Here is a 27,184-nt window from a genome sequence, read left to right on the forward strand (position 1 = left end):
AAGGTCAGCTTTGGGAATGCACACATTTTACATCTTTTGTATTTTGTTCAGTACAGGAGGAAATGCATGTCCGTTTTTATTTATTCTCTGTTGTACTGATCACAAAGCTTGTGACTTCTCTGGAGGTTTCTGTTTCAGCTTTTTTTTCTGCATGTTTCCATTTCTAATTTTTGGGCCTTTATTCTGTGATTAGAGAGGGTTGATCTGTGTTCTGTATATGGGACTGAGGTGAGGGATTTTTTTTTTTCCTACTAGTTTATAGCTTCTAGGGAGGGGATATATAGCAGTTTGATTTGTTGAATTTTTCTGCAGTGCTGCTTTTTCAAATGTAGATTTCTTGCTATTTGGCCCGAGAGCTAGTGCTGTTATGGCAAAAGGACAAAGCTATGACTAAGTGAGCCCAGCAAAACCCCAGGGGATGCCTGCTGGTAGTTGCTGCCTGATAGGTGAAAAAGAGATGAAGTGGTCAGGCTGGAAATTTGTCCAGCACAAAACAGGCTGTATTTACCTCTAGCTGTGCTGATGCACTGCCTCTCAAGTTCATTCTGAAATCCTTCCCCATGCAGCCTGGCAGCAAGTAAAGCTCCAAAGCATTTCATTTCCTGCTGAAGTCTTGTGATAGGAAGCGTGAGATCTGCAAGCTCGGAATGATGTGCTTTACTAGCTACCAGGCTGCATAGGGAAGAGTTTGAGGATGAGAGTAGGAGACAGCTCAGCAAGTGCAACACAGCTAGAAGCAGTGGTGCGTAGAAAGGGGGAGGGGCAAGGGGACGGAACACCCCAGGCGTCGTTTTGGTGGGGGGCACCGGCATCTCTCCACCCTCCCCCAAGCCACGCTCGCACCCTCCCTTCTCCACCCCCTGTACCGCTTTAAAATCTTCACCTGTGTAAGCAACTACTCTAGCCTGCTGCTCACACTGCCCTGGCTCCCTCTGAAATCACTTCCGGGTCGCAGGGCCAGGAAGTAATATAAGAGGGAAAGCCAATGCCTGCGTGAGTAGCAGGCTGGAAAAGCTGCTTGCACTGGTGAAGATTTAAAGAGGTACAGGGGTGGGAAGGGAAGGTGTGAGTGTGGGGGGGGCAAAGAGGAGGGTGCGTGGGAGTTGGCGCGGAAGGAGTTGGGGGGTGGAAATCAGGGTGCAGGGGGAGGCCACTGCCCTGGGCATCTCTTACCCTCGCTATGCCACTGGCTAGAAGTAAGAACATAAGAACTGCCATCTCCAGATCAGACCTTCGGTCCATCAAGTCCGGCGATCCGCATACGCGGAGGCCCAGCCAGGTGTACACCTGGCGTAATTTTAGTCACCCATATCCCTCTATGCCTCTTGTAAGATGCTTTTAAATCCTAAAATGGTGGATTCCGCAATAACCTCCTCTGGGAGAGCAATCCAGGTGTCCACCACTCGTTGCGTGAAGTGTATTATGTCAGTGGCATAGCCACAAGTGGGCCCAGGAAGGCTCAGGCCCACCCTGCAGCGACACAGCATTCCTGTGGCTGACAGAGATCTCCAAGATCTGCCATCTTGAAGACTTCCGGCATCTCTCCCTCCTGGAGATCAGGGGAAGTGTCATTTAACCCCTCCCCCCAATACCCTTAAATCATTTAGGTGTTTGCTGGCAGCGAGCAGCAGCTCGTTCCGTCACTGAGCTTTCCCTCTAATGCAGCTTCCTTTTCATGGGACCATATAAGAGGAAGGTTAGGTTTGAGAGTACCATAAGGAAATGCTACTGTATGTATGGAACAGCCTCCTAACGGAGGCCTGATTGGTGATAGAATCGAAGCAAGCCTTGGGGTAAAGGCTGAGGATCCATAGGGATAAGAATATGAAGTTACAGCTGGAGATCAGGCATAGGGAATAGGAAATGTTGAGAGCAGCCAGGTCATGAGCTTTCTATTTGCAATCACTGCTGGATTCTCTTAAGTGTTGATGACTTTCCCATACTGCTTTTTTGAGTTCTTTCCTCTTGTCTGCTAATCTAGAAAGGGTGTCCACGGTTTGAAGCCATAGCCCAGTGTGATGTACTCTCCTATCTCAGAAAGCCAGATGCTGGTAAGAGGATTTATTTATCCCTTTTGTAATTTTTGAAATATTTCGCTAGATGCAGGTTTACAGAAGCTTGTATTTCTTGTTCAGCTAGATCTTGCAAAGTCATTGGATGAACATTCTATTCTTGGAAAGCTGTCGTGTTGGATGTTTAAGTGAATCTTAACACAGTCAATAGGCAGTGAGGAAGGCTATCTCTTCTCCTGTACACTATCCCAAGCTTTCTGTTTTTTGAGATATCCCTCATAAACAAACATGAAGGGAGTCAGTTTCAAAAGAATTTGCACATATATGGAGGCATACTCACAAAAAATATCTCGTATAAAATTACAAAACAAGAAAAACCACAAAAATAAGAATAACAATACTGGGTCAGCCTGATGGTTCATCTAGCCCAGTTTCCTGTTTTCAGCAGTCAAGTGCTTGTAGGGAACTTGTATAGTAGGGAAAGAGAAACTCCTACAGATAAACCAGTCAAAAAGCAGAGTAGGGGTTTGACCAATGTTTTGGCTTCAGGAGTCAATCAGCCTGTTTGTACTTTTAGGCAATACTGAGCCTTCAGACAGTACAAGACTTTCACAATAACACATCATTGTAGTGCAAAGGGCAAAGGATTCCGGATGATAGTTTTTATACCCCTGGCAACAGATTGCCTACAGAAGGATGCCAATCAAATCTTTCGGCTCTGCCTCCTTCCCCAGTGGAGTATACTGCCCCCTTCAGTTTTTCCTTCTGCAAACAAATTGAGAAGGTGTCTTTCTGATCTGCTCTGCTTAATTTTATTATTTTCGGGTTTTTCTCTTCTTTTTTTTTTTTTGAGGCTTTGACACCCAGAGGTCCATAATTTGGGGGCAGTTCTGCCTGGAAGAGGATGCAGACTCACTGGGAGCAGTCTGCTTCTAGTAGAGCAATCCTTAGGTGTACCTGTGTAGCCAGCCTGCACTAACAGTTTTGGGAGCTCGGGGTTCATTCCCCTTAGAGCTAGCTCGCACCCTGATTTATTAGGGGCTTCAGCATAGGCTGTTTGACCCCGGGGAAAATTCTTTGAGCTTCAGGGGTTGGCTGTGATTTTTTTTTTTTTCCTCCCTCTGTCATGGTGTAGTGCAGGGGTGTCTAACATTTTGGCTTCCCTGGGCCACATTGGCTGAAAAAAATGTTTCTGGGGCCGTGCAAACGCTGCAGCAAGACAGAGGAGGGAGCTGGCAAGATGGTAAACACCTGGAGGCAGCAGAGGAAAACACTGTATTGCCCTCGACTGGGGCCGCACAAAATACTTCACGGGGACGCAGGTTGGACACCCCTGGTGTAGTGGGAGTCTGAGGTCTCGGTCAGGCTTGGCCCAACTGGCAGTCCTTTGAACAATGTTTATGGATCTGTGAAACTCTATCCAGAGGCAGAAAGCCTTCTCCTTTTCCTCTCAGTTGCAGCAGGGCTGACACAGGCAGGCACCAGTAAAGCACAGTGAGTATAGGCTATTATGGCCTATGAGGAAAATTGTTGGAAGGGTGTCTGAATTTGTTTGTTTTAACAGATTTTAGGACCAGAGGCAAGGTCCCCTACCTCCCAAAAGTCTTTCCCTGACTTTTTTGAGTAGCAAGGTAGCTCCCCTGGGCTGTTTTTGTTGCAAGATCTCTGATACAGTGGCCATCTCGGATTTTCCTGATTTAATTTTAAAAGCCCCTATCTTCAAAACTACTTGATTTTGTATTTAAAATCAATAGGGATGGACTCCCCTCACTGTTCTACCTGTTTATTACGCCAGCTTTGCACTGGAAGACTGGTAGAGGAGTGTCTGTGTGTCACATGTCGTGGGGTACATGAGGGAGGGATGGGAACCATGTGCTCAGCCTCCTCGGAGATCTCTAGGGCTGGGGAACTGCAAGGGGTCTGGATTTTGGGAAAAAAGTTACCTTCCAGAGGTCCATAATAGCAACAGCGCCAAATGCAGGTGCATGGAAGCTGCGGAGCCCAAGAAAGGCCTGTCTAAGCTCATACTGGGGTCTTCAGGGCCTTCAGTGCAGGGTATTACCCTGGTCTTCTATGGAAAGCCTACTTGACTTGTCAGGGTTCTCCTTCGCCACCTACGAGTGTGCCAATGCTGACTCAGGGAGATTCCCCTTCAGAATTCCTCTTTTCCAGCATGACCAGTTGGAGAGGAACTGCAAGTCAGACTCCATGTCTTTTACTATTGCAGGGTGACACTTCACTCCTGGAGGATTCAGGTTCCCTCTTAGGGACTGAAAGTCAAGAGGAAGTGGTGGCCCTTGACCAGAGGGAAGTTTGTTGGATTTTCAAGTTGACTTTGGTGCTGAGGAAGTTGAAACTGTAATTGCAGCAGCCATCGACCTCATAGTGCATGGTTATGAGTGGCACTAATTCTCAGACCATGTTTTTTCCTATACGTCCAGATATCACTGCATTAGTCATGGATCAGTGGGAGACTCCAGAAGGGGCCTTCCAAGTAGTTAAGACTATGTCAAGGCTTTATTCCATGGCTTCTAAATTTCAGCAGCTATTTGTTCATCTGAAAGTGGATTCTACGGTGGCTTAGGTTACTAAACATACTTCCTTGCCTAGTGAAGGGGGCGTGATGCTAAAGGATGCACAGGATTGAAAAATCAATGTAGCCCTAAAAAGGCAATTTGAGGCCCTGGCTTTGGGGATCAAAGCTGCAGCGACAGTTTCGTTTGTGACACAGGCATTCCACACTAGGTTGAGGCAGGGGACGACATAAGTCCCCAACTGTTACTGAAGGGGGTTGATTATGTGGCAGATGCCCTGTATGATATCAGAGTAATGAGCAAGGTTTCATCCTATGCTATTTCTACCACAGAATGCTCTGGATCAGGCAATGGGCAGGAGATTCAGCCTTAAATGCTACTTTGAGCAGGCTTCCCTTTAAAGGACAAATGTCTTTGGTAAAAGTCTAGATGACCTTATGGTCAGTGTGGTGGATCACCACCCAAAGTCGTTACCAGATAGTAGACCATGTGCCCTCAAAGGGGCTAGTCGAGGTAATTTTTGAGGCTCCCGGCATTCCCGGCCATACTATGGAGGCTCCTCTGTGCTGTGATCCTTTCAGGGATCCAGGCAGAGGTTCGTCAATACCAGTTGTTCTCAAGTCTCTGGTTCTTGAGCTGGGACAGCCTCCAGGAAAACACAATAATGCCAAGATAGTGTCCGGGCCCCTTCAGATAGGAGGGAGGCTGTTGACTCACTGGGAGGTTGGGGCACAGATTTCTTCAGACCATTGGGTTCTAGATTTTATTCAAGAGGGACTCAAGATAGAATTCTCTCACCCTCCAACAGATTTCTTTGTGGACTCTCCAGTTGGGAGGCCAGAAAAAGCAACCAAGGTCCGAACGATGGTGCAAAGATTTTTGAATATTTGAGCCATAGAGTCCATCCCTGAAAACAAATTGGGCTCAGGCAGATACTCCATATATTTTAAAGTGCCCAAGCCCAATCCTAGACCTGAAAGCCATAAATGCAGCGCTACGGGTACCTCGCTTCAAAATGGAAAATGGTTGGTCATTGCAGCAGTGGCTCTGGGGGAATTTTTAGCCTCTCTGGACTTGAGAGAGACCTATCTTCACATTCTCATATTCCTGGACCACAGGAAATATTTAAGATTCCATGTCCTAAAGAGGCATTTCCAGTTTGCAGCACTGCTCTTTGGGCTGACCACGGTCCCACACACCTTCATCAAGGTGATGGTGGTAGTTGCAGCACATCTCAGTAAGGCAGGGATCCAAGTGCTCCCTCCATCCAAGCTGGAGGGAAAGCATGCAGTGAGTAGGTCATGGAACTCCTACAGGACCTGGGTTGGATAGTCAACTTCAAGAAGAGTTATCTGGAACCAGTCCAATGCCTGGAATATGTGGGAGTCCATTTCTTTCTTCCCGAGCCACACAAATGGAAGCTCATGAAGCAGATTAGAGACCTCTTGGCAAGGCCGAGCCCCAAAGGGCAAGGGCTCATATGCGTGCACTCCAGGACTCATGCCTGTCCCAGTGGTCATCCCGCAGTGGCTTACGTCAACTGACAAGGAGAAGTCTTAGGCAATTCTGCCCGAGGAGATATGTAGGGCAGCTACATGGTCTACTTTTCATACCTTTATGAAGTTCTATGAGTGGATGTAGCAGCCCATGAAGTTTGGGTTCTTGGTTTTATGGGCAGGTTCGTCTGTCCAGCCCCAGACGTAAGATACTACTTTGGTACACCACTTATCGTCTGGAATCCTTTGCTCTTTGCACTACAAGAGAAAATTAGGTTCTTACCTCAATAATTTTCTTTGTAGTAGAAGGGCAAAAGATTCTGGACACCCTTCCCTGTCAGTTACTTTGCTTGCTTACTGCCTCGGACAGATTTTATGGGTCCAGAAGAGGAGATTTTTTCTGCCAGTTGTATAAGAAAGAATGAATTTGATGTCTTTGGTTACACACAGAGTTATGCTGTTTGGGTTAACATTGTTCACATTATTTATTACAGAACAGAACAGAAATATATTTTTGAGGAGGTGTCCCCTTTCCCCTCCTTCTGAGTTCTCCTATTGTAGTAATAATCGACTGCTTTGGTACAAACTGAAGGTGGCAGTACAGTTCACTGGGGAAGGAGGTGGAATCGAAAGATGGGATTGGCATCCTTCTGCAGGCAATTTATGGCCAGGGGGTATAAAACCTATCATCTGGAATTTTTTGCCCTTCTACTTCAAAGGAAATTATCAAGCTAAGAACCCAATTTTCCCATGGTGATGAACAAATGTATGTCACAAAAGAGCTACCTCGGTATCCGACCTGAATAATGCCTTTATCTACATGTATGCACTATGCAAAGTATGTAATTTATGTAGGCAGTTTCAGGGGTGGAGTCATGATTTATTGCACATTGGGGTCAATTTGTAAAAGTGCTACCTAGATTGGAGTGGTTTCTACCTAGATTATTTCTACTAACAGAGTAACCTGGATTCTCAGCAGCACATAAGTATTTATAATATGAAATGCCCAATGGAATACCCTTTGGCACCAGAAGTTGAATGACACCGGCTTAGGGGATGCCCTGCCCATTAATACCAGAAGTCTGCCACTAGATGTCTGACCTGTAAGAGAGCTGCATCCTGTTTCCAACCCAAGTGCAATATATGAGAGAAGATAAAGAGGAGGGGAAAATGGAAAATAGGAGAACACCTGGTGTTGGGTAGGGGGAAGCTAGATGACAAGCGGACCTGAAGTGCCGCAATTTGATTAGATTTATTGATTTGATATACTGCTTAGCACGAGTTCATTCTAAAGCAGTTTACAATATTAAGATTGGGAGGTTGGTTTGTTTTTGGGGTTTTTTTGTAATTTTTTATTTAGAACATGCTTGCTCACAACAGATACTATACATCAAATCCAAACATGGAATAAACATATAAAAAAAAAAGATTGGGAGTTGATTGTTATGTGTATGGTGTTAATGTGCCTGTTCATTTCATTACAACCATATATCAGTCCTCTTGGACAATATTTTTTATGTATATATGGGAGCAGTCTAGTGCAGAAAGGCAGCAGTCTAGTGCTTAGAACTGCTACTTCAGCACCTTGAGGTAGTGAGTTTGATCCCACCCTTCTCCTTATGACTTTGGGCAAGTCACGTAATCTCTCCATTGCCCTGGGTACCACAGCTAGATTGTGAACCTGCTGGGACAGAGAGGGAAAATACTTAAGACTACCTGATTACTATTCAATGTATTATAAACTGCTTTGGTTGAATCTCTTCATGAAAAAGTGGTTAATTAATCCCCAACACCACAAGTCCCCTTCTTTCCCTCCACGAACTCCCCGACTCCCTGAAACAATCTACTCTACTCTTTATTTTCCCTGAAAATGACCAGTTATCTTTTGTAATCTGCCTTGAACTGCGAGGTAATGGCGGAATAGTAATCCCTAATGTAATGTAATATAAATAAATAAATATTGGACCCTCAGATATGCCACACAACAAATTTCCTTATTGTGCTCAGTGCACCCAAATTTATGGGTGAGACTTGGGCCCTCTTTTACTAAGGTGCGCTAAGTGTTTTAGCACGCGCTAAATCTATGCATGCGCTAAACGCTAACGTGTCCATAGACTAACATGCACGCATTAGCATTTAGCGCTTGATTAGCGCGTGCTAAAAAGCATAGCACACCTTAGTAAAACAGGGGATTGGTTTGGGATCTTCTCATTGAGAAAGCCTATGGGTGAAACATGAGCTTATGTCAGATAACAGTCCCTTTGGGACTCTTAAAAAGATGAGCATACTTTTTGCTCTTATATATATATATATTTTTTTTTTAAGTTTTGCACACTTATAAAGAAATTGAAAAATTTGACATTTAAAAATATGTAAAAAAATATTTTTGGACTAATGACGATTTGGGTGCACTGAACGCAATAAAGAAATTATTTGCAAGGCATATCTGAAGTTCCAATTATACTTTAAAAATCTTGGTCAGAGGATTGATTATATGATTATTATTGTTGATTACTCCTGTTGAAAATCATCAGTGCTAACAGATAGTCATTAATCATATCTGATTTTTAATAGAAGGGCAGTATATCAAATACAATAAATAAAACTTACAGTATTAAAATTTACAATCAAAATATAAGGGGCCCTAAGGTGCGCTAATTGATTTAGCACACGCTAAATGCTAAGAAGCCCATTTTATATCTACGTGCTTCTTGGTATTTAACATGCACTAAATTGATTAGTGTACCTTAGTAAAAGAACCCTATAATGCACAATAAAAATAAAACAAAAATAGTTTGTTGGAGATGTTGAGGAAGGTAAGCCAAAGACCTCTAAAAGAGATGGAGATGATCAAACTGGTGTGCCTGGGCTGAAGGAGCCATTTCATGACACTTAAATATAATTAGGAAATGGAGGTGTATCTTACAGGATGGAGTTTAATCCTGGGGGTGGAGCCATTCTCATGAAAGGGCCTGCTTTCAAAGGTTTGTCAGTCCTGAAGTAAAATCCTTTACAGCTTGACACCTTTTATGGGACCAACATAAGTATAATCGTAAACCTGTAGTTGTATTTGAACTTTCAAGACCTGGTAGCTCTTTGAGATCTTGAAAATTCATGTACAGCCTTACCATTTGATTTTACCTTCAGGTACAGCAAGGGTAAGAAGCAGTACTATTTGAGAGGTTGCACCAAGCGTGCACTGGCTTATGAAATAAGGTTCATTCTATCATGGTATGTGCAAAATCTCTTCCCCAATTTGGAAGCACTAACCGGTGAGAAGCCCTTAACCTGTTCTGGTCCTTTCTTGGATGTTGCTCCTCCCCATCTTGTTTGGGTTGGTGTAGCTTACTCACCTGCACCATCTTGTCTTCTGAAACAGTTGTGCCTCTTTCGTGTAGGGGACAGTTCATAACTTACTAGGTTGGCCAAAGCATTACTGTTCTATAGCAGGTCATGAAGGCTGCCTAAAATAGAATGTATTTGTATTTTGTTTGCAGCTAGCTTGCGTTGGGAGGAAAGTCTTTCCCTAGACGGGGCTTCTGGGAGTGTGGATTCTGACCTTGGAACTGAATTGTACGATCAATATCAGAAGATTAAGCACCAAGAAAGCTGCAGGTACCGTGCTTGGTGGAATAAAAAGATTAAGGAAAAGATCATTTGCCTAGTATAGTGGTTGCCAACCCTGTCCTGGAGGACTACTAGCCAGTCAGATTTTCAGGATAGCCCTAATGAATATGCATGGGGCAGATTTGCATGTCTATCACCTCCATTATATGCAAATCTCTCTCTTGCATATTCATTAGGGCTAACCCGAAAACCTGACTGGCTGCTGGTCCTCCAGGACAAGGGTTGGAAACCACTGGCCTAGTACACATCTAACAACAAAGATTTTAGATATGCAGGACTGATTTCAAAATAAGATACCTATAAAAATGTCCCAAAATGCACCTGCTTTAGCAAAGCAACATTGGTGTCTATGTGCCTTTATAAAATAATCTTCCACGATAATCCCAATTACTGGACAGATGGTCTTGCATAGTTTTACACCTGTTCTGAGGCAGGTGTAGCTGTGTGTGTGTGTATTCTACACGTGTACATGTGTATTTTATAAAGTACGTGTATACCTTGCAACTCTGTATAAACATTATGTAGTGTTGGCACATGTCTATGTGAGTATTCATCAACAATTTTATAAGAACCATTTTCCCTGTGTAAGATGTGCTTTACATGTGGTCATTAAGAATACGTCTAAAACATTCAGATGCAGAATTACCTGCTTACTTTGCATCTGCTTTCTTTAAGTACTGTGGACCAGGGCAAAAACAGCATGCAGGTATTCAAAAATCCAATTACACACCTGGGAACTGATACTCAAAAGGAAAGTTCTTAGCTTAGGAGTCTTTTTAATAAGCTGTGGTAACAAGTGGCCTTAGTACATCTTTTTACAGGTTTTTCCTTTTTGATATAGGATAGCAGGGAATCTTCTCCTTGAGACAGCCTATGGGTGAAACATGAACTTATGTCAGATAACACTTAAAACGCTGGATACTTAAAAAGATGCAGCGTTAAAATGGAAGTTTTCCATTTTTTTCAATTAATGACCACATGCTAATGTTCCATTAGTGTGCGACCATTAAAAAAAATTACTACACAGAAACGTGATGGTAGATAAAGGCCAAATGGCCCATCCAGTCTGCCCATCTGTAGCATCTACTATCCCATGTGCCTGTCCTACACTTTCTTGAATTCAGACAGTCTTTGTCTCCACCACCTCTACCGGGAGTCTATTCCATGCATCTACTACCCTTTCTGTAAAAAAGTATTTCCTTAGATTACTCCTGAGCCTGTCACCTCTTAACTTCATCCTATGCCCTCTCATTCCAGACCTTCCTTTCAAATGAAAGAGACTCAATTCATGTACATTTACACCACCCAGAGGATGGTGGACATCTGGAATGCGCTTCCAGAGGGCGTGATAGGACAGAGTACGGTTTTGGGGTTCAAGAAGGGATTGGATGATTTCCTGAAGGAAAAGGGGATAGAAGGGTATAGCTAGAGGATTACTATACAGGTCCTGGACCTGATGGGCTGCCGCGTGAGCAGACTGCTGGGCATGATGGACCTCTGGTCTGACCCAGCAGAGGCATTACTTATGTTCTTATATCTCCCCTCTCCTGCCTTTCTTCCAAAGTATACATATTGAAATCTTTAAGTTTGTCCCCATATGCCTTAAGACGAAGACCACTGACCATTTTAGTAGCCTTTCTCTGGACCAACTCTATCCTGTTTATATCTTTTTGAAGGTGCGGTCTCCAGAATTGTACACAATATTCTAAAGGAGGTCTTTTTTCCCCAAATTAATTTTATTGAGAATATAAGACACAGCATATCAGAAGCTTGCATAACATCAGCAAAAGTAATATTACAACTAAGTACATACAGTTGTGTGAAAAAATTAGGACACCCCATGAAATAATCAGTTTATTTATTAGACATGAGCACTTGCTGACCCTTATTTTGTAGGCAGTAAGGGCTCATGCAGTAATCCTGCACTAACCCTTCACATGCCCCCTCCCCCCCAAAAAAAAAACTACAGTAAAATATTAGTGCCCAGATTAGTGCATGATAATTTAGCATTTATCTCATGATGCAAGAGTGTGTCCTGCGTTATGCCATTTTGAGCTGTTTAGTAAGAACCCTTTAGATATTTATATTTGTCTCCTATAATTAAGCCATTCTTAGATGTTTTTAGCTGAAATTTCTTATGAAATGTATCCACTTGATATTTAAACTCTGCAGTCAGTATTGCTTTTAAAGTTATACTGGGATATTTAGTACTGGCTGGTATCCAGATTTTGGTGCTGAATATCCTGATATAAACTGACCACCAGACCTTATCCTGGTACCACTGGCCGGGGCACTGGGTTTAATGTGCCTTCTGGCCGAAAAGTTTGCAGGATTCTGCTCTATAATAATATTCTTCTAAGGACAGTTTTGGTTTTTTGTTGTTTGTTTTTTTTTTAACTTTTCTGCACAGGAGGAATGTTTTGGACATGATGCAAAGCATACACCGGAAGCAGCATGAAGAGGGGTCCGTAGCTTTCTTTTTGCCACGTTTGGTTACCGAGCCCGACTCTGTCCTGAATTTCAGTGCCACTGCGCCTAGGAATAGCACGGTGAGGAAAGCTGTTGATTTAAGGCTGCCATGCTAACCGGTGTCAGGTCAAAAGCGCACCGGGACAAAGGCGCGCAGACAATTGAGCGCAGCGCGGAGGCGCGCACCGCAGAAAATTACAGTTTTTACGGCTCCGGGCGGGGGGGAACCCCCCACTTTACTTAATAGAGATTGCGCCGCATTGTGGGGGCATTGTGGGGGGTGGGGGGTTTGTAACCACCCACATTTTACTGAAAACTTCACTTTTTCCCTGTTTTTAGGGAAAAAGTTAAATTTACAGTAAAATGTGGAGGGTTACAACCCCCCACAACGCCGGCGCAATCTCTATTAAGTAAACTGGGGGGGCTCCCCAACAAAACCCCCCGTCGGAGCCCCTAAAAACTGTAATTTTCTTCGGCGCGCGCCTTTGTCTTTAGCGGGGTTGTCTATGAACCATGCTAACCCGATAAGCATGTACAGAATCCATCCACCTGTTAAAATCACTGAGATCCTTTTAGATCGTTCTAGAGTCTTTAGCAGGCAGTAGCACCTTTTGAAATACCGGTGAAACGAGGATTGTGTAGCCACACGAGTTTTCAACCCATAGAGGTCCTTCCTTCAGATGTGACTATAGGACTTCCATGAAAAAGCTTTTCTTTTTTTTAAATAATCTTTTTATTAAGTAGACTATGACACACAAAGGGAAAGGGATTGGAATTTGTATATTGCCTTTTTGTAGTTATACAACCACACTCAAAGTGGTGTACATACAGATACTTCAAGCATTTTTCCCTATTTGTCCTGGTGGGCTCACAATTAGAGAATGACACGGTGACAAAATTCATCTCCGTTCCCGTCCCCGCGGATAACCGCGGGAAATAATCCCATGTCATTTTTTAGTGTCTATTTCAACCTCGGTCCTTCAACACCAGCATTCTTCAAAGCAAAGCTTGCGGGTCAGTGGCTGTGCTTATGTGAGCCAAGGATAATGAAGCCATTGTGACATCACTGATGTGATTGGCTCTTAGGCACTGGTGGAATGAGGCATTATGACATCGCAATATCTGCTCTGGATACCAGAGACTGTCATTCTGTAGTGTCCGTTTCAACTTCAGTCCTTCTACACCAGCATTCTTCAAAGCAAAGCTTGCGGGTCAGTGGTTGTGGCCATTCATACTCTGATTCTTATGTGAGCCAAGGATAATGAAGCCATTGTGACATCACTGATGTGATTGGCTCTTAGGCACTGGTGAGGCATTATGACATCACAATATCTGCTCTGGATACCAGAGACTGTCATTCTGCAGTGTCTGTTTCAACCTCAGTCCTTCTACACCAGCATTCTTCAAAGCAAAGCTTGTGGGTCAGTGGTTGTGGCCATTCATACTCTGATTCTTATGTGAGCCAAGGATAATGAAGCCATTGTGACATCACTGATGTGATTGGCTCTTAGGCACTGGTGAGGCATTATGACATCACAATATCTGCTCTGGATACCAGAGACTGTCATTCTGTAGTGTCTATCTCAACCTCAGTCCTACACCAGCATTCTTCAAAGCAAAGCTTACGGGACAGTGGTTGTGGCCATTCATACTCTGATTCTTCCCTCTCTCCTTAAAGAATGACATGAAGATGGTTTCCCGCAGTTATCCGCGGGGACGGGAATGGTGATGAATTTTGTCACCGTGTCATTCTCTACTCACAATCTATCTAGTGTACCTGGGGCAATGGAGGATTAAGATCATATTAACAGTTCCAATAGATCTATCACTTATTGGAGAATGGTTACGCAAATAGTGAAAGAAGCTTTTATATCTAGCGGAGGATACAAGACAGGAATTCCCACAGTGGTGATCATCTTTGTCCTGAATGTAATAACCCCTCAGGAATAACATGTGTGCTGCAGATTCAAAAAGTTGTTCCTGTTTAACTGCCTCAGCTCTGTATTAATTAGGGCATTGCACTGCTGGTCCTGATTCATTGTGTTCATGACACAGGAACTAGAGGGTGGCAAGTAAATAAACGCAAGAAAGTATTCATCTGTGCAGCGCATGATTCTGAGGGGCCGCTGAAAAGTTCTCAGCCCAACCAAGAAGAGAATGACGTGGAGCCATGAAACATACAAGTTATTCCACACTTTCCTTGACATTTTTTTTTGTTTAATGTCATATCATTGAAACAAAAAGTGTCAAGAAAAGTGTAAAATTACTTGTACACTTCCCCCTCCCCATTCATGGTTCCTGCACTCGCGGTTTCATATAATCACAATTTTTTTATGGGGAAGGGGAAAATAAAAAAAATCCATCTTTTTTTCCTTCCTGCTGCCTTCCCGGCCTTACCTGGTGGTCTAGCGGGCTTTCGGGACAGGAGCGATCTTCCTACGCTCCTGCCCCGTGTAGATCGCCAATAGGAAATGGCTGTGGGGAGTTCCCCTCGTGGTCTTGAGAGACTACGGGAGCTCATGGCCGGACCAGAAGATATTTGCGGTATTTCACCATTCACGGTCCGGCTCTGCCCCTATCCCCCGCGAATCCGGAGGGAGAAGTGTACTTTCCTTTCTAGAATACTAGTGTAAATGGTTATTTAAGTGTAAGCATTTAAGCCAGCCATAGAATTAATGTATTGTAAGTAAGACCAGCTAAGTGTAGCAGCAATCTATTTAATTGACAATCGGGTCGATGCACAAAACTCTGGCACTGTTCCTCTGCAGTTCTGGAGAAACACTAGTCCTTTTTTTTTTTAGCGACTAATGCTAACAGCATATAAATTATACACACACTGTTAGTGTTGAGCATTGATTGCTACAGGGGCTGGAACTTCCTGGGGCATGCCCTCAAGAGCTGCGCCTTCTTGTGTGCATGTTCAGTGGAATCTCCCCGACCCCACCCTAAAAAAAATCCCTGGTAGTTTAGTGGAACCCCCTCCTGACCCCCATCACAAAAAAAATCCCTGGTGGTCCAGTGGACTCTCTCTTGACCTGACCCCCCCCAACCCCATCCCACCAAGCCAAAACAAAAAATATCCTGGGGTCCATTGACTGGGAAGAGCCTCCAGCTTGACAATCCTAACCCCCCCCCCCCCTTGGACTATGAAGGCTGGGACCTCAACTAAACAACTGACCCCCCTCTCCACCTGCCTTTTCTTGTGGCAGGAAAGAGTAGGCCTCCCTCCTGCCTCAGGGCTCGCCTTTTCAAAATGGCAGTGTCCTCTCCGGTGCATTTAGGATGCACTGCGAGGGGCCTAAGCTCAGGCACTGATAGGAAAGTAAAGGCAGGTGGCCCTACCGGCAGCTCTGAGCATTGGCTAAAGGATAACATTTCATTTAGACTGGATAAAACTAGTGTAAATGAGACATTGCCAGCAAAGTGGGCATTGTGCATCTGTCCCAATATTCTGTATAAGTGGGGACCCCACCTATATCCCATCTTTGCCTCACACCTGTGTATGACCCCTTGCAAATACACACTAGGAAAGCTTAAACAAGGTTCCTACCCAGCTAAATTGTGCTGCTGGCCCAGGAGCAGAGATTCAGAAGTATGTAACCTAGTGGTTAGAGCTACAGCCTCAGCACCCTGAGGTTGTGGGTTCAAACCCCACACTGCTCATTGTGAACCTAGGCAAGTCACTCAATCCTCCTTTTCCCCAGGTGCATTAGATAAATGCCTGATTGTAAACCGCTTTGATAACCTTGATAGGTGGTATATAAATACTACTACTATTAATTATTTCTTTAGCGCTACCAGACGCACACAGCGCTGTACAGAGTCACAAAGAGTAAGAAAACAGTCCCTGCTCAAAAGAGCTTACAATCTAAATACCTAGTAATAATAATACTTATTATTTCTCTAGCACTGCCAGATGCATATAGCACTGTACATTATATTAACCATGTAAGAGACGATCTCTGCTTGACAGGGCTTACAATCTAATCAGACAAACAAGACAGTTTGGGTAGGGAATTAGAGAGAGAGAGCGACAAAATAGACATGGGTACTTTACAGGTTGGTCGGAGTTAGGAGTTAAAAGCAGCCTGGATTTGAACACTGCCAGAGACGGAGCTTGATATACTGACTCAGGCAGTCTGTTCCAGGCCTACGCTATAGCAAGATAGAAGGGACGTGGTCTAGAGTTGGCAGTGAAGGAGAAGGGTACAGTTTAGGGAGACTTACCCAATGAAGGGAGTTCCTGGGGAGGCGTATAGGAAAAGTTAGGAGAGATACTGAGGAGCTGCAGAGTGAACACACTTGTAGGTCAATAAGAGGAGTGTGCCACTGGATATCTGCTTCAACTGCTGTGGTGGCCTTTCATTAGTGTTAGCATGGAGCTAGGGGTTATGTGGGCACTGCCAGTGCTTGGATGGCTAACTGGACATGCTGGACTGCCTAAAAAATGGTCCTAACTATATCTGGTTAGCCATGTGAATATGGCATTGAATATCAGCCATACCCAAATGGCTTCTGAGTGTTACCAAACCCCCCAGGCAGACAACACTGGTGCCCAGATAGCACCTGACACTGGATATTCAGGTCTAATTCAGCTGGCAGAAGTCGATGTTTAAAGAAACCCTGGCTACTGCCAGTCAGGTATCGTCCCCACAGAGTTTTTGACCTATTTGTATATAATGGTTTGCATGGCATGTGTGATTTTGACTATCTGAGATCTACTTTTTTTTGTTTTCCACTACTGCTATTTACAGGGGTCTCATTCTTTATTTGTCTAGGTTCAGTATTTTCTCATAAGGAATCCTTCCTCTCTTCCGGTCACAGTACAGCTGCTTCCTCTGTCCTCCTATCCAGATCCCCATGTTGCACTTGGCCTGTTGAAGAAATGGTAATGCATACACTTCTGACTCCCCTTGCTAGATATTTGTTTCTTTCAAAGTCTCATGTGCCCTTTCACCATCCTTATTCCAAAGGAAAGATGACAAAAACAAAAAAAATCCAGATAAATAGATTGGTAGGAGGGACATGGACTTCTACTGGTGGAGCAATTCTGACTCAAGAAGTTGGCCTAGATTATAGAGTCTTTGACCCTTGGGTTTATTTATTTATTTTAAATTATTTATAACCTGCCTATCCACAAATCTTAGCGGGGAACAAAAATCACATACAAAATCACACAAACACGTACAAAACAGCAAAAGAGAAACGGCATAAAAAAGAACTTCCATCGCTCAAGCTGTCACAAGGCTCGCACCAAAGAAGCGTGCAAACAACACAGTTTTCACCCCTTTTCTAAATTGCCAGAGCAGGTTAGATTGGCGTAGAGACAGAGGTAAGGCGTTCCACAGAGAGCATGGACTTATGGTTCCCAGAAAGCCTCACAGCTGCTAATGACGAAACTTCTAAACTCGAACTATCTGAAGACCGTAGCTCACGCAAAGGGCAGGACAATTATGCAGAAGCACCTTAAACATCACACAGAGAACCTTAAATTCGACCCGCATGCCAATTGACAGCCAGTGTAGCTCTCGAAGTATCGATGTGATGTGATCGAATTTCGAGGCATGAACAATAAATCTGACCCGTGCCAATAATGACCCAAAACCATCAGTACAATGAGTTTTTTTGCCTCGTTTCAGTTCCTAGCAGACTGATAATCACAGTTTGGCATTAATTGGCAGTCTCAGTAGTGAGACCAGAACATTCAGTTATACTTGGTATTTTCCTGTCCCTAGAGGCCTTACAACCTGTTTGAACCTGAGGAAATGGAGATTTAAGTGTGCAGGACGGTCTCAAAGGACTTTGGTAACTTGAGCCAACTTTTGCATGGGTGCCACCCCCCTTGTCCCACACACACTTCTGCAGTCTGGTATCTCTCATCTCAAATCTCTCCAGGTGAGGCACTGGATCAGGGCACTGATAAAGGATGCCAAAATCCCAGTCCAGCATCTATCCCTCTAGAAGGGTGAAGATAGACTGGACTGGGATTTTGGCGCCCTTTATAACCGGCGCCCTTGGCCAGGGCCTCACCTGGTCCATAGATTGAGCTGGCTCGGGTTAAGTGACTTGCCCAAGATCACAAAGAGAAGCAACACCAGGACTTGAACCCTGGCTTCTCCCGTTCAGAGCCCACGGCTCCACAAAAAAAAAAGCCCCTCTTTATCACACAAATGTTACAGCGTGGGCAGTGACAGCATTACTCCTACTAAACTGCCTCAAAGCAGTTTTAGAGGGGATACCAGGAAGTACTTCTTCACTGAAAGAGTGGTGGACCATTGGAACGAGCCCCCGGAACAGGTGATCGTAGCCAGCAGCATACAAGATTTTAAGAATAAATGGGATGCCCACGTCGGATCCCTACGAGGGTAGCATAGAGGAGGGCAGCTTGGGTAGGATTGATAGAGTGTAGCTTGGGGGAGGGTTGTTAGAGTGGGCAGACTTGATGGGCTATGGCCCTTTTCTGCCGTCATTTTCTATGTTTTAGAGGGACTATAATCTAAGAATGAAAAAAGCAAGTTCCACAGAAAACACTCAAGCTGAGGAACACTTAAAATATAATTGGAAACAATTTTATCTTAAACAGCAAAAATATAAACTTAAATGAATTTGCTTTGAGCTACTGCTGAATAAGGTGTGAGCTAATTCCAAACTTCTTTCCCTTCCCTTTGGCTTTCAGTGGCATCAGTGTGGAGAGTCTTTCACAAACACCAAAATTCACTTGAAAACTAAGGGCTCCTTTTACAAAGGTGCGCTAGTGGTTTTAGCGCGCTAGCCGCTACTGCCTCCTTTTAAGCAGGCGGTAGTTTTTCGGCTAGCGCGCGCTAATCTTGTGCGTGCGCTAAAAACGCAAGCGCACCTTCGTAAAAGGAGCCCTAAATAGATTTTAGATTGTCAATATTCATAATTCAAACAAATCAAGATACTACAGTGGTACATTGGTTTATGAGCATAATTTGTTCCAGAAGCATGCTCATAAACCAAATTACTCGTATATCAAAGCGAGTTTCCCATTAGAAAGTAAGGGAAGCTCGCTTAATTCGTTCTCCCCCCTCCGAGGCCAGTTGCACTGCTCTACCCCCCCCCCCCGAGAACTGGCATTGCTCCCCCGCTCATGAAGGGCCCCCACGCTTGATCCGGAATCCCCCCACACACACTCGCATGGCCCGCCCCCCACCGCGATCCGACATCCTCCCCGTACCTATCACCCACCCGAACACATCACTTACCCCCCATCTGGCACCCGGCACCAATGCACAGGACATGCCGGTGCCCGAAGATCTGTCGTCCTTTTTGCTGGGCCTTGAGCATCTGCACATGCTCAAAGCCTTAGTTCCTGCTCTCTCTGAGATTCTCGAGATCTCGCATACGATTGTGATAGCTTCTGTAAAGGGAAGGAGTGAGGGGGCTTTGCTCCTTCCCCCAGTGACCTCCAGGGGGCCTACCTAGATGGCCGGAGGGTTTGGAGTGGGGGGGGAGGGGAGGAGGGAACTGTTTCAGGGGCCAGGAGTGGGACTGGGGGATTTAAGAGGGAAAACCAAGGCAGAATTAGGACAGCTACGCTGTTGTTTGGAAGGTATCCTCAAAGTTGTGAGAATTTCCAAATACAATCTCTTTTGTCTATTGAGAAATGTCTTGTCCTTTGCATGCAGCTCTCTCCCCAACCCCGCAATCAACTTTCTTCTTTCTGTCCTGAGCCTGGATGGAGAGACATAGAAGAAGCATAAAAACCAGAAAAACAATTTGGGCCGCCATTAGCCCTGAGCCTTGCATCGAAGAACTCTGAATCAAAGGACTGAGGTCCTCATATAGAGCAGCCTCAGAACTACATGTATTGCAGCTCTTGACTTGAAAGGGTTCTGTCCATATACCCATGAAAGATTTAACTGGTTACTAGTTTCACACCAAGTATCTGGGTAATTGTGACTGCAGAATGTATTGACTGTACACTTTTGTAGGAGTTAAATATTTACAAAGCAACTCCAAAAGAGCTTCCCCCTCCCCCCCCTCCAATAGATTGTGTAGCCTGTCGGTTTGTTTAATTCTCCCAGATCAGTTACACTGTACCCACGTATATGTGTTTAGACCTAATGAACTATTTGATAGATCTTACAAGTGGTACTTTAAAAAGAAAAAACCTTAAATATTTAAAAAACCTGTTGGATATCACCTGTTGGAGTGAAGGAGTGTCCCAGTGGTTAGAACTGCTGTCTCAGCACCCTAAGGTTGCAGGTTTGATCCCAGCACCACTCCTTGTGATCCTAGACAAGTCTTAACCCTGTATTGCTCCAGGTACCATGGTTGGATTGTGAGATGTGACAGATGGGGAAAATACTTAGAGTACCCAATAGTCTATATCGTGTTAACCGTTGTAACCTGTTAACACAGAAACCGTGGTATATCAAGCCCTAAATAAACATAAACACTGTTGGGTTCATATTTTGCTGCTGATCTTTGTTTTGTTTGATGTAGGTTTGGAATAGACACACAGACCATGAATTTGACAACAGCTGAATTCAGACTTGTGAGAGAGTGCACACAAATGGTAAGATGTGCTTAATTCTGACATGAGCTGGGAGGGGGGAAGCAATAACCAAAGTTCAGATTATCCTATGTGGAAACGCATTGAGGGAGGGAGGGAGTTTTCAATTTTAAAGGTGCTATCTGGTGGCCAGTATCTGGAAGGATTCTGGCCTCAGGGCTGTTACTAAAACAAAAGAAAGAAGCAGGGACAGTAATAATGACCCTGAATTGAGACACATCACAACTGTCCCTTGAGTATTTTGTGCACTTTTCGTTACCACATTACAAAAAAGGTCCAGCTGAACAGGAGAAGATATAGAGAAAGGTGACAGAAATGATTAAGGAGATGGAGTAGCTCTCACATAAAGGCTTGACACACAAAGACTGAATTCAAGAAAGTGCAGGACAGGCACATGGGATCTTTTAGGAAAAGAAGGAGATAGTAGATGCTACAAATGGGCAGACTGGATGGGCCATTTGGCCTTTATCTGCCATCACGTTTCTGTGTGGTAATTTTTTTTAATGGTGCGCACTAATGGCAACATTAGCATGTGGTCATTAATTGAAAAAAATGGAAAACTTCCATTTTAACGCTGCATCTTTTTAAGGTAGGGACAGGTAGGGAGCTGTTGTCTAGAGAGGAAACATGATAGATGCGTATGGAATAGTGAGTGCTATGCAAGAACTCAGTAGGAAACAGATATACATGCCTTACTGGGGCAGACCAAGTCCAGTATATTATTTCCAACAGTGGCCAACCCAGGTTAAAAGTACCTGGCAAGATCCCAAAGAGTAAAACAGATTTTATGCTGTTTATTTTAGGCAAGACAGACACAGGATGCCAAACTAGCACTTCTTATATTTCTGTGCAATGACTGCACTTGGAACAGTGGAATGTCTATTAAAATAGGCAGGAAAAAAAAATATCCTGGAAAGATGTAAATGAAGATTGATGGTACCAGAATCCCAGCAGCAGTTTTAACTGAGCTGGGAGAAACAGGAGGAACTGACAAGCCAAATTTTTTTTTTTTTAAACCCCCCAAACAAAACCAAGTTGTAATGGTGAACAAAGATTTCACTGAGTTCTCACCTGTCCTGTAATTTCTGTTAGAATATTTTTGTTAAGTTTTCTGTCAAAGGTGCAGCACCAACCTACTTGGCTTTGAGAGTTGCTTTAGTGACTTATCTCTTTGGGTAAATGCTTGATGCAGGAATTGCAGCAGGAGGATTGTGCAAGAGAGAAAACCAGCCTGGAGGTGCTTCAGCTGCAGTTACAACCCTGGGAGAACAGGAGGATTGGTGTGCTTTTCACACCGGTGGACTATAAGAAAGTCACCACACTTATCCTGATCAGGTAGGCCTAAACAATAAAGGAAATGTTCAGTATTGGACTAGTTTTATAAAAAGCAAGACGGAATTAAGTTCTTTCAGTAAGCTTGTGCACCATGTACATCTTTAAACATCTATGAATTCCATAAACCCAATTACTAAAACAAGTTTATTAAATGAATTGAATAACTTGTATTTTTCTTTAAAAAAGGTATTCTCTAAGGACAAGCAGGGCTATAATTCTCACGTGAGCAATGTCACCAATGGTGCCTTGGTGTGGATGCTGCCATTAAATTCTGAAGCTTTTGGCAAGCCTGATCGTACATGCACTTGTATTTTCGTGCCCGTTTCAAATTTCCCAGGAGCCTCTCATGATGAACTTTGTCAAAAGCTTTTTGAAAATATAGATACACTACATCAACCATCTCACCTTTATCCACATGTTTATTCACATTCACTTCAAAGAAGTAAAGCAAATTGGTGAGACAAGATCTCCCTTGGCTGAACCCAGGTTGACGCATGTGAGTAGCATGGTACCCTGCTAGTTTTTATTTTATTCTGTTCCTGTTATTTTTCTAGTTTTATTGTGACACTTGCTAGGTTTGTTTGGGTTTTCCTTGGCTTGTGGCCACCTTAGGCCTGAGCACCAGTTGAAAAAAAAAAAAAAAGTTTAATAGTTAATTCTATAACTTGTCAAACATCGAGCCATTCGATTTTGCTTTGGCTGTTTTTCTGGATACATCACAAAAAAATTTCATCAGGTTTAAAACGTGTACAAGGTGTGGTAGAACCATGTCTGTGACTGATACAACTGCACTTCTTTGAGGAAGTAAATAGGCATATAGACAAGGGAGACCCAGTCGACATCGTATATCTAGATTTTCAGAAGGCATTCGACAAGGTCCCGCATGAACCTCTACTTCGAAAAATTGCAAGCCATGGGACTAAAAACTGGTTGGTGGATAGGAAACAGAGAATGGGGGTAAATGGACAATACTCGGACTGGAAAAGCGTCACAAGTGGAGTGCCACAGGGTTCGGTGCTCAGGCCTGTGCTCTTCAACATATTTATAAACGACCTAGAAATTGGCATGACGAGTGAGGTGATTAAATTTGCGGACGATACAAAGTTGTTTCAGAGTAGTGAGGACACAGAAGGATTGCCAAGACCTACAATGAAACATAACCACACTCGAGGAATGGGCAGCGAAATGGCAAAGAGGTTCAACGTGATGCATGTCAGTAACGGAAATCATATGCACGAATACAGGATGTCCAGTGCTATACTCGGAGAGAGCCCCCAGGAAAGAGACTTGCATCTCTTTTTAAAATTTTATATGGCATTTTTATTCCCCTTGTTCCCTTATTATGGAATGCTTACAGATTTTCCTTTGCAAGAGGCATCCAACAATTCAAACTAGAATTTCCTTCTAGAAAAGAAATTAAAGGACTTCAGTCAATCTCTGGCTTTTAAACTTTCTCAACTATGGAATGAACTCTCCTTAATTCTGAGGAGCCCCAGTTCTTTCCAATCTTTCCGTAAATTTCTAAAAACTTTTCTATTTGCCAAACATTTTGAAAACTAATTTCTTTGAAACCTTTGCTATTACATTTTTTAGTTTTTATCTAATTGTTGTAAACCTAGTCGAGCTTCCTGAAGTTGATGACCCGGTATATAAAGTTAAGCTTTAGTTTAGTTTAGAATTAGGAGTACTTGTAGACAGGTCAATGAAACCGTCTGTGCAATGTGCAGCGGCAGCAAAAAAGGCCAATAGAATGCTAGGAATGATTAAGAAGGTGATCACAAACAGATCTGAGAAGGTTATCATGCCGCTATACCGAGCCATGGTACGCCCCCACCTGGAATACCGCATCCAACACTGGTCGTCGTACATGAAAAATAACATAGTACTACTCGAGAGGAGAGTGACAAAATTGGTTAAGGGACTGGAGGAGTTGCCGTACAATGAGAGTCTAGAGAAACTGGGCCTCTTCTCCCTTGAAAAGAGGAGACTGAGAGGGAAATGATCGAAACATTCAAAATATTGAAGGGAATTGACTTAGTAGAGAAAGAGATTGATCACCCTCTCTGAGGTGAAGAGAATGAGAGGGCACTCGCTAAAGTTATAAGGGGATAGATTCCGTACAAATGTAAGGAAGTTCTTCTTCACCCAGAGAATGGTAGAAATCTGGAACGCTCTTCCAGAGGCTGTTATAGGGGAAAGAACCCTTCAAGGATTCAAGAAAAGGTTAGATAAGTTCCTGCTGGACCAGAACATATGCAGGTAAGGCTAGACTCATATAGGGAACTGGTCATTGACCTAAGGGCATGATGGACTACTGGTCTGACCCAGCAGCGGCAATTCTTATGTCCTTATGTTTCCTACTGTACCTTGGTCCTGACCATCAGCCCTCTCACTGAAATATCTGTTCTCAAATGCAGAAAAAAACCCCAGAGAAAGCCAAAAGATTTTTTGGCACGCCGAAGTCCAGCCTTTCAATATCACAGAACAAGGAGTTTCTCCTGCACCCTAACCTCCAATCTCAGCCTTCATGGCTTGGATGTTGAAAGCATAGAATTTGCATTCTTTCAACAGCTTCAGGATATTTCCAAGGCCTTGCTTACTTTCAAATGGAAGAAGTTTACTGTCTGGTCTGAGGGCAAGGCCCTAGATCCTTTCTCTTCCCCTACACAAAAACTGCTTGAGTACCTTCTGCACCTAAGTCTGGTTTGAAGACCAACTCTGTAAGGTCATTTCAGTACAGCCTCTAGTTGTTTGTTTTATGTGAGGTCTGCTTCTGTCAAAATCCCCCATCAAGCCTTCCACTGTGTCATGGGGCCTCAAAGTTCTCCTCACCCAGCTGATGAGAGCCCCATGATTCCTGTTATCTGAATTGCCTGACCTGAAAGGTCTTGTGTTTGGTGGCACTCACTTCGACTTGTAGCAATGAGCTGCAGGCCCTAGTGGCTGATCCATGTTACACAAAATTTCATCATAACAGTAGTTTTCTGCACACTTCCTAAGTTCCTTCGTAAGGTTGTGTTGGAGTTCCATTAGTTGTCCTGCCAACATTTTTACCAAAACCTCATGCCCATCCTGCACACCTTGGACTGCAAGGGAACCTTAGTTTTCTATTTGGACTAAAGCCCATAGACAGTCCATCCAGCTTTTTGTTTCTTTTGACCAAAACAGAATGGGGGCAGCCATCAGTAAACACATTTATTTAATTGGCTATCAGACTGCATCTCTTTTATTTATGCCCAGGTTGGGCTGACTCTTGAAGGTCTCATAGCCCACAATGTCAGGGCTGTGGTTGTGTCGGTAGCCCACCTAAGGTCAGCGTCTATTGAAGAGATTTGCAAACCTGCAATGCGGTCTTCAGTCTACACATTCACCTCTCACTGCTACCTTTAGCAGAACACCTCATGTGACAGCCTGGTTTGGTCAGTCAGTTGTGCCGAATTTGTTCAGCGTCTAGAATCTAACCCCACCCATTCTTTTCCTTTCCAAGCTGCATATTCACAACAGGGCTGTTTTTGTTGGCAGTGTTCTTGGTTGTAATTGGCTTTGCCGTTACAAGTTCCTATTGAACGTTCTTATTTGCTTTCAGTGAACCTGATAGCTAGGAATTCCCATTTGTCTTTATCCTGTAGCAGATGTTCTCTGAGGACAGCAGGACATAAGTTCTGACAATACCCTTCGTCCTTTCCTAGCAGTTGCATTCTTTATGCTTTTATTTTATTCAACTGAGGGTACCATGTGAGTCTCGAATGGGTGAGGAAAGCATCTTCCAGAAGTTTATTGAATGCTGGGCGGCGTCTGCACTGGGGCTCCTTTGGTGACATCATCCACATGTGAGAACTTATGTCTCACAATCCTCAGAAAACTCATGCTACAGGTGAGTAACTTCGCTTTCTTTAGACAAACAATTTAGGTCAATCCGTCAATGCTTTAGGGAAGATAATTTTGGCCTTCTAGTACAGAATTTGATTGCTGTAACTCTGTTTATACTGGGATATTGTATTTGATTGTTGTAACTCTGTTTATACTGGGATATTGTCAGTTATTAGAAAAATTTCAGCTCCTTCAGATCAAAGCTGTTAGACTGAGTGCCGGGCTGAAAAGATCTGATTTTCACTCCTGTGTTTATAGGACTTCACTGGTTGCCAGTACCTGCGCAGACAGTGTTTTAAATCATCTTGTCTTTAAAATTTTTAACGGAATGGCACCTATGTATTTGACTGATTTAATACATATCCCATCAAATAAGAAAACCTTTTGATCTACGTATTATTTTTTGTTAGATTTGTTTATTTTAAGAGAATGAGAGTTCTTTTCTTTTTAAGTGGCTCAGTATTGGAATAAAATACCAATAGCTGTTAAATAGCAACCTATATTTGTTTCATAAACATTGAAAATCTTTTTCAAAAATATTTACATCAAATCTGTTTTAATTGGTAGACAAAGACATACGTAGCAATTGCAACACAACAAACGTAAAACAATTGCGGGTTACAGAACCGCAAGTATCAAACTTTAACCCTGCCCCACCCCCCTCCCCCCAGCCAAAGAAACAACCAGAGAAGCCCCCCAAACTACTGCAGAAAATCTATAAAACACTAATAGTAGAGCAATTACATGATATTCAAGAGCCAAGGCTAACAACAGATAACTGTTTGAACGCTGGTGGCCGGACTCTTATCTCTGAACCAGCTAGAAATATACAGCTCTCGAATTTCAACCTCCCCGAACTCAAAAATATTTAAAGTAATATTAGGTCCTCTTATTTATGTCAACTTTTATGTTTTTATGTATATGTTAGCTGTGCTGAACCAGATTATTTGGGACTGAGCTGCTTATGCCTGAGATTATATTAATTTCAAATGATACAGAGTAATCCTGTCTTGGAGTCTCTTCTGATATTCCTGATATTCCAAAAAGCTTAAATTAGTTTATCACATTTCTTCATTTTGTCATTGAATGTCTTCTTGTTGAGTTTGTGTTTGACTCTGATTTTTGGGTTCTTTAAGGAATAACTTGACTGTGCTCGATGCAGTCCCTTTAGAAGGAGTTGGAGCCAGAGAGATGCTCAAGGTGGGGGGACGACTGCCCGGCACAGGGGGATCTCTTCGGTTTAAGGTGCCAGAGTCTACACTAATGGACTGCAGACAGCGTGAGTATAAAACAGGATCTTGA

At 43.4% G+C, this 27,184-nt stretch overlaps 1 protein-coding gene across 2 annotated transcripts in view; it reads left to right on the plus strand.

The window, feature by feature from the left end:
• TMEM131L (transmembrane 131 like) overlaps positions 1-27,184 on the plus strand; it is a 300,995-nt gene that overhangs the window by 201,827 nt on the left and 71,984 nt on the right. For both annotated transcript variants that reach the window (XM_033940895.1, XM_033940905.1), the window contains exons 15-21: positions 1,982-2,051; positions 9,540-9,657; positions 12,080-12,218; positions 16,917-17,026; positions 20,608-20,680; positions 21,870-22,012; positions 27,019-27,161. In XM_033940895.1, coding sequence (XP_033796786.1) covers positions 1,982-2,051; positions 9,540-9,657; positions 12,080-12,218; positions 16,917-17,026; positions 20,608-20,680; positions 21,870-22,012; positions 27,019-27,161 — 796 coding nt within the window. The remainder of the gene's footprint in view (positions 1-1,981; positions 2,052-9,539; positions 9,658-12,079; positions 12,219-16,916; positions 17,027-20,607; positions 20,681-21,869; positions 22,013-27,018; positions 27,162-27,184) is intronic.

The sequence above is a fragment of the Geotrypetes seraphini genome, chromosome 1 (genome assembly GCF_902459505.1).
Source record: "Geotrypetes seraphini chromosome 1, aGeoSer1.1, whole genome shotgun sequence".
In the NCBI taxonomy this organism is placed as follows: domain Eukaryota; kingdom Metazoa; phylum Chordata; class Amphibia; order Gymnophiona; family Dermophiidae; genus Geotrypetes; species Geotrypetes seraphini.